This window comes from Theobroma umbraticum, unplaced genomic scaffold (assembly GCF_002168275.2).
Source record: "Theobroma umbraticum cultivar Fairchild unplaced genomic scaffold, ASM216827v3 scaffold_147.0, whole genome shotgun sequence".
Lineage (NCBI taxonomy): Eukaryota > Viridiplantae > Streptophyta > Magnoliopsida > Malvales > Malvaceae > Theobroma > Theobroma umbraticum.
Window position 1 is genome coordinate 6,507,958 of NW_018397259.1, and position 7,910 is coordinate 6,515,867.

General features: G+C 34.8%; 2 protein-coding genes across 3 annotated transcripts in view; both read right to left on the reverse strand.

The window, feature by feature from the left end:
• Positions 1-1,840: 1,840 nt before the first annotated feature.
• Positions 1,841-4,060, reverse strand: CAX7 (calcium exchanger 7). 2 transcript variants are annotated; one of them, XM_021426499.2, is made up of 2 exons: positions 3,542-3,777; positions 1,841-3,428 (listed from the first exon to the last, which is right to left on the reverse strand). In XM_021426499.2, exons 1-2 carry the CDS (start codon positions 3,639-3,641, stop codon positions 2,002-2,004), a joined length of 1,527 nt encoding a protein of 508 aa, XP_021282174.1. In that variant the 5' UTR covers positions 3,642-3,777; the 3' UTR covers positions 1,841-2,001. The 2 variants fall into 2 exon arrangements, with proteins under 2 accessions (XP_021282174.1, XP_021282173.1); XM_021426498.1 differs by having other exon boundaries at positions 1,841-4,060.
• Positions 4,061-5,463: 1,403 nt separating this feature from the next.
• Positions 5,464-7,910, reverse strand: part of LOC149527275 (uncharacterized) — a 4,615-nt gene continuing 2,168 nt past the window's right edge. Inside the window, exons 4-7 of the mRNA XM_089783326.1 lie at positions 7,314-7,373; positions 6,313-6,384; positions 6,127-6,184; positions 5,464-6,036 (exon numbers count right to left, since the gene is read on the reverse strand). Coding sequence (XP_089639452.1) covers positions 5,858-6,036; positions 6,127-6,184; positions 6,313-6,384; positions 7,314-7,373 — 369 coding nt within the window. The 3' untranslated portion in view covers positions 5,464-5,857. The remainder of the gene's footprint in view (positions 6,037-6,126; positions 6,185-6,312; positions 6,385-7,313; positions 7,374-7,910) is intronic.

The following is a 7,910-nucleotide window of genomic DNA, read 5'->3' on the forward strand; positions in this document are numbered from 1 at the left end:
TAATAAATAAAATTATATTAAAAGAGGCACAATTATTTTATTCTGTCAATTTATATGTATATTTTTGTTACTTAAAATTTATAACATATATGTCCGAACGTACTAATTATTCTAAATAAAAATTGATACATTGATGAAATTCTTAGCAATAGTGCAACATTATAATTTACATTTGAGAATTATATAATAATTTATTAATTTTTAAATATTAAAATTATAAAAAATAAAATCCACAAAATAGAAAAAAACATGAAAAATAAAAGATAAAACTCACAAATGACATAATAAAAAATAAAAAACATATAATTAATGATTTGTAAAAATTTATAAAAGAAAATCTATAAAGATTTAAAACATATGAATAAATAAAAAATAATAATAATAATATAAATTAAAAATAAAAAAATTTAAAATTAAGTTAAACATATGAAATTATTTTATTATTATTTATTTATATTAATTATTAAATAAAAAATTATTTTAAAAAGACTAAAAGAAATTATAAAATAATTTAAAAATTTTGGATAATATAAAAAATTTTAAAAAATTCATGGCCCCACATCGCATAAGGAGGCTCTACCTCTGCTTGCTTGACTTTTGAGACCAATCAAGCTGAAACTAACTACCCAATCTCAAAATCTTATCCATTATTATTATTATTAGGTTTTGCCCAGGCAAAGCCAAATTTCAGCTCGGAGAGCTTTCCAAGTCATCTTATAATATAACACTCACTCAAAGGGGCTAATTTAATTAGCAAAAGAAAAAAAGAATTCTTTTCTTTTTAATCAAGATTTGATCTTTATGAAAATTTTTTCAAAAATAAAATTTTAAATACATCAAGTCCATATTAAAAAATATACTTTTAAAATCGTTGGGTGAAATGTCAAGCATAATTTCATAATTGCTAGTTCCTTTGATAGGACCGCAGTGCTTCAACCAATATATTACAAACGAGTGGTCCAAGTGGATATTATCGGCTGCAACCTTCAAGCCTCAAGGACACAAGTAAAACATTTTTGTGGAGAGTTCATGCATATGGCTAGCTAGGCTGCAACTTTCACAAGATAACCATCGATGTTGGATGTTGTCATGTGGTCATGTGTCAATGTCCTAGAGTTGTTTGGTTGCTTGGCATTTAGGGTTATTGTCCTTTTCTCAAATCAAGGGTATGAGTTAAATCCAGAGTCAAATTAGGTGTCTGCACAGTTCTGGTTAGCTAAAAGTTTTTCCTGATGAAAGAAGAGTTGCCCAACTTTAATTTTAGGACATTTTTTTTTTGGTTATTTGCATAAAAAAGTCTAGCTGTGTTTTTATTCTAAAAATTTAAGTGTGATAAAGAAGTTAAAAGACATTTTTGTAGCAAAAGCATAGGCAAGGGAATGTGAAGGCTTACCTATAGATTGGATTTCTAATTAAATTTGTTATCTTAACTGTTAAAACATGAATGTGAACTTTTGACAATCACATTTGAGGCTGAGAATTAAAGGAACAATTTTCTTAGTGGGATCACAAAATGCTCAACAATCTACCAAAGTCTCAACTCCCATCAGATTAATAGCTGCTAATAATGTGTGGATGAATCACATGATAGTAGTAGTCATCTTGTTTTGAAACTAAACAAAGAAAAAGGAAGGAGAGAGAGAGAGAGCTTACTTCATATGGCATATACATGCTTAAGCTGGAAAAGGGAAAAGATGCGACAGTAAGGTAGGATCTTACTCCCAAATTTCACTATAAAGTTCATCAAAACCACAGAATTGACAAATCTCTATGGCAGTTAATGGATCCTGATTATGTTCTTGTGGTTGAAAATAAGAAAGTGAAATAGTAGAGTAAGATCACAGAAAACCAATGTCCATAATTCAGTACCTACTCTTACTTATGAACCATGAACCAAAAAAAAAAAATGAAAGCGGCAGGCAGCTTTGCTTGTTGATTCATATAATACATGTACTTATATATGCTAGTTTACTGCTATATGTATCTTTTAAAAAATTACAATTAAGAAAACCACCATTTTAGGCTATGATAAGAGAAACCCCCATGAAGTTTCGATAGACCAAGAGCTCTGGCTAGTCTCAGAGACAGAAAGCAGAAGTAAATGGCCAAGAGGCCACCTCCTAGAAACCTATCCAATCTCATATTCTTCCTTGGCAATATTACTAGGGCCCAAAGCAAGCCTACCATAAGAAATCCCAGGGTCTCATAAAGAGAAGGGTCTCTAGGAATCTCAAATGAAGAAGGATACTCTGACCATGACGACCAAACGAAAGACACCCCCAGGCCCACCAATGTGTTGAACATGGGCCCAGCATAGCAACCAGAGATGGCAGTTTGAGCCCCATCTGCCCCACCATTAATTGCCATAGCAGAATTAGATATTAAGTCTCCAAGTGAGTTGCCCCAGGCAAGGACAGTGAGACCCAGAACTGAAGGACTTATTCCCAAGATATTTCCAAAAGAAACCAACAAAGATACCAGTTCCTCAGCAGTAAAATATGTCCAGGTTACACTCATAAGGAATCCTCCAATAAGCCAAGGTAACTGGCACCTCTTTGGTGGGCTAGACTTCTTGGTAGTCACAAATGCAAGATTTCCAAAGACCATTCCAACCAATCCTGCAATCATATAGGTCACCAAGCTGCTTTTGGAACCCATGTTTTTCTCACTTTGAGAATTGCAAAGCTCTGCCAACATTAGTGGCGCCAATGTTACTGAAATCACTGCATATGGCTTGGACCATTTCTCCTCATTAATAACAGGGATGGTCAATCTCCTTGGCAAGTATAAAGGTAACTCCAAAAGGTACAGAAACTTACCAAAGTAATAAAAACTAGGTGAATCAAAGTTGAAAAACTTTGGATTTTCGTCCTGATTTTCAAGAGTTTCTTTATCCACCATAATAGATTTTTCATCACTAGCATAACCAAGTAATGGTATACCAGCCTCTCCAAAGTTATCATGGCTGTTTGAAACAGAAGACTCTGGGATTAAGTTCAATTTCCTGTCTTTCTTTTTGTTGAAGAAATGTGAGGCAGAAACAGCACCAACATACAAGAAGTATATAGAAACAAAAGAAAGAGCTCCCCACAAAGTAATTTGACCAATAAAAATGATGAACATGAGGGAAGAAAGTGAAAAAAGGAAGAAGAGGATATCTCTAATGAAGCTGGGCTCATCAACTGAAATCCGATGACGGTTAATCAATATACTAATTACACCAACCACAGCACTAGACACGAAAAAGGCTCCACCTAAGACACTGTTTAGACCAACACCTCCATTACCAGATCCTGTGAAGGAAACAATACTGGCAAAAACATCAGAAGCACCATTCCCAAGTGAAAGGAGGGTGACTCCGGCGATAGCAGGGGAAAGCTTTAGCATTGTGGACAAGCTCTCTAAGGAAGTACAGAAGTAATTTGCAGCTGTGTCACCGAGCAAATAGAACAAGACAAACAGCCATATTAGGAGTACAAGATGACCAAGAATTGGAAATCTGCCACAAGTGCAATAAAAAATCTGGAGATAGTTTATGTACCCTTTAGGCCTGCAGCCAATTTCTGACTTGACATACAAGCACCTAGTCTTATAATCAGTGTAGTCATGGAGGCTGGCGCAGCCATCACTGTTGCTTCCATGGGGGATCAAAGAGTGGTTAGTGATGATGGGAATTTGCCCATTATTGGATTCGCCAAGAGAATCATAAGTTTCAATAAAGAAAAAAAGGAGGAACAGAAAGGATATGTTAAGGAACAGAGGGAGTCTCTTGGGAAGAAACAGGGAAGTTGGAGTTGCCATTCACAGTTCACAGAAGCTTGTAGAGGGGACGTTAAGGGTGTAGATATTGAGAAGTAATCAGGTTCATGGTTTTTGAGAGTTAATTTCTGGCGGGCAATGATAAGTTTTCTTTTAGGCTTTGTTATAATGGAGGAGGGGGATATTATTCAGAAAGCAAATTTTATTCAAGTAACAAGACAACAGCAGTGAATAATGAACAGAATTGTTTCATTTTCTCACCAAATATGGTACAAATTTCCAGTTTACAACATAATAGAGGGATGGATGAGGTATATAACTTGGTATTGTTAATAAAGCTTCTAACTATACAAAAGTACAGAATGGCAAGTTCTACCAAAAAAAAAATCTCAAATACATGTTAGGGAATAAATCACATCAATTTGCAAGGATTGGACAGAATCGATCTGTGCTTTAATTTCAGCAGTAATATTATGGAAAAAATCCATGCACAATTAATTAGGCTATCGGGATAGGCCTGGATTTTAGCTTGGTTTTACACATGTTTTCGAGTGCCTATCAGCACCATCTCATTTCTGTTTTGAAGAATCGGAGAATGGCAGAAAAGATGTCTATTTTTCTGTTGATTGTTTCGGTTTCCTCAATAGACTAGTGGAGTTCAATGGATTTCTGTGCATTGCTTTAATCTGGAATGGCAACCTTTGCGTGTTTTTTGATTACAAAGTCAGAACCACTTCATGTTTGTACCTCTAATACGTACAAAGGCAAGGAAATTTCCCAGTGGCAAGTAGAAAAGTGAAAGAAGAGAGCATTGAATATCTTCAGATGCCATTGTCAAAACAATATCATTTCAATCGATGAAAACTTGATAAAAACATCGGCTGTTTAGTATATGTTCCTGATTGCGTCATCGGAATTCGAGGGGTTGTACCAGCCTTTGCTTGTGCTACACGTATCATAGATTTCTGTGATGGCAGCGGAAAGAGACCCCAATTGTACATGAGGAATTTTCCTGGGATTCAACAAACTTGTAGAGAGAATGTGGTAATGATTTCATTAACATGGGGCCAAATGGAACACAAGTTTTGGGGCATTTAACCAGTTTGCTCAATGAAAAAATTTCTCTAGTTAAAAATATATTCTAAATCTCTTTCATGTGTGGGATTTGTAGATTTAATTTTTTTTGTGTGTGACATGAAACTATTCCTAGTACAAAGTAATCATTTATCTTTTACTTGGCGTTACATGTTTTTCATAATTCACCATTCGCAAGAAAGAAATCTCAAAGGAAAATCTATCACCTTCGGGCTTTGGCTGCATCTCTTGACATCTACCAAAATTGATTAATTTTCTTGGTACAAAGGGTTAGGCATCTATGTGCATCTTGGTACCAAATTTTGCATTGCAACCCTTAATCTTAGGGTCTAGAACTTGCCCAACATTTCCTCTTCAAGCTTCCATTACTTTTGTCATAATGTGGGTTCAAAAAGTTTTGCAAGATTAATATCATAAATAGAATCAAATAAAAGGTACAGATACAAACATTTACCTAAGGGTAAATAAAGTGAAAACCCAATAGAGGGCAATTGCAACCTAAACTTAAATTTTGTTTATTTATTTGTTAAAATCGAGGTACAATATTAAACTTTTGCTATATATAGTTTAAGGAGGCCAGGGGATTGGAAAAAAATAAATAAAGAAAATATCATCTCCATCTTTTAAGTTCTTTTTGTAAACTTAAAGTTATGAAAGACCTTCATACAATTATTTTTCTCATAGGAGAAAAGGTCAGCAGTAATTCAGCTCAATACAGGTCGAGTACAACAAAGATTGCAGCATTACAACTCCAGTCCAACTTCCAACCACTGCATGGTTGACCCAATGTCATGAGATCCATCCAAAACTAGCATGTAAAGCTCAAACCCAGAGACGCAGGAAGCTCCAACGCTCGAAAGAAAAATCTAAGAAAGGATCATACTATGATTAACGTATCTGTATTAACTCTTGACATTAAATCTATCATTAGTGTTATATTTACAGCTATTCTATCGAGGTTAACAAGAATGACTGCAAACGAGAATCCCCCAAATACAGAGCATCATGGGCGAGGGACTTTCGGCTTGACTGGCTGGGTTGGATCATAACTCTTCAGAGGATAGCTTTTCTTTGGGGTATAACTCTCAGTAGGATACTTATCTAACCTGCCAGCCTGCCGATGGAAGCTGCTCTGTGTCACTATTTGTAGTTTATTTTCACGAACCTCTCCACGGGAATCATCTGAAAACAGAACATGCATACATATGCTTAAGATGCAGGTAAGTCAACCAAAAAAGAATCCAGTTAACTTCAAAGAGAAATGAGACTCACCATCATTTGACACATAAGAAAGTTTAGCAAGTACCAAAAGGAGAGATGTTTCATGATCCTAAACCAAAAAGTGAATATTTGCAGCATTATCAGTGGAATTGGACAATCAAATATGAGCTCTTATTAATTAAAAAACAATTAACAAGAGTAGATGGTGATTGCTTCAAATGAAAGAACCAAAATTACATTTAGGATTAGTTTCGCCATCTCAACTTGTACTTGGTCAGTGACTTTTCTTCCATAGATCATCCTTTCAATCTAACAGATGAAAGGTCTTAGATTTTGGAACAGTAAAGAATTGCTACAAGAGCAGCTGCATGATATCATAAATGCATGCTTAAAGAAAATATGTCACAATGGTCAGCAAAATCACCAGTCAATGGACCTGCAAGTAATCCAAATGAAAAGAATAACAATTTTAATGGAAGAAACAAAAGCAAAGCAATACTATTGACTTCAAAATTCTGGCTCCTTGAAACCCTGTTCTCAGATAACTGCCTAAAACGTTTAAGGTCCACCTGACATTGAAAACAAATATAAGAATCCCCAGTTATGTCATGAAATACTAAACTCTCATCATTGATCTCATCATCACCAATTAAGAATACCAAGACGTCTTGTTATCACGAACCTTTTCAAACCCCCACCAAATGATAATTAAAAGTTTCTGAAGCTTAGAATTTAAACTCCTCCTCCCTGGTCCATATCCAGCTGTAAAAATATATAAATAGAAAACGAGCCTCCTCAGCTATAGCAAAAGGTTTAAACAGCAGCATTTCATGTTCTTTTCATCTCTGCTCCTTTCTTTTCCTCCAGTAAAAACAGGTCTCCAAAAAAGAGTTGTGCAATTCAAAACATCCAATGGAAGTCACTATTGCGTGTATTGAAAGCAAAGTTGGTGGCACCATAGGATATTGCAGCAGTGCTGAAACCACCGTTAAGACTTGGAATAATAATGCTGGCGTGAAATAATGGGAGAAATTAAGTAAGCCACATCCTTTTATTGCTGTATAAATTATTTCAACAAGGATCAGTACTGCTTCAAAGTGTTTTTATTTTGCCTCTTCTGCATCAAGAAGTTATTTGTCAAACAAGCCATTTTAGTGCATGCAACTTAGGTTCTGACAACAGCAAAACTTTTAATATCCTAGAAGAGAAATAATATACAAACCAAAGTATCAGCTCACTTCATGAAGAAGCTTCTTTGTTTCACGGATCTGAATAACATCCCTGCAAATCATGGCTAGCTGCTTGAATAGAGTGGCCAGAATTCAATGAGAACATAATGAATTTGTCACTGCATTAAGCATCTCAGCGCTGTGCCTGATATACCCAAGTTAAATTTGGCACCATATGACTCTTGACAGGTAGTAAAGCAGGTTTAAACTTTTAAATTCTTATTGAAATATCTGAGCTTTATATAAAAATATATATAAAGCCCTTGCTTAAATTAGTGTCACACCAACTGAGTCTATATTCGTGTAACTTTCTTAAACAAGTTGTATTTCATTTATTTGCATGCCCTCTTTCTTTTGAATTTACATTAGGTTAAAAGTGGTATCTTTTTCTTACTTTTACTCCTGCATTATCTTCAAAATTCTTTCCTTTTCTCTCTCTTGTCTATCTATCTAATTATCTACCTGCCTTTAGATATACAAATAGATATATTCAAAAGAAAAAAAATGATGAGTCAACCTCTTTCTACTTACTGGAATTGGAAAAGGAAGAAATCCTAGAAAAGCCTGACCATGAGGCTCCTGCTTATGGAATATTGAATCAGAAGC

What these genes read in the sequence shown, in the direction of transcription:
- CAX7 (XM_021426498.1), bottom strand. Translation starts at nt 3,801, where the DNA reads ATGGCAACTCCAACTTCCCTGTTTCTTCCCAAGAGACTCCCTCTGTTC.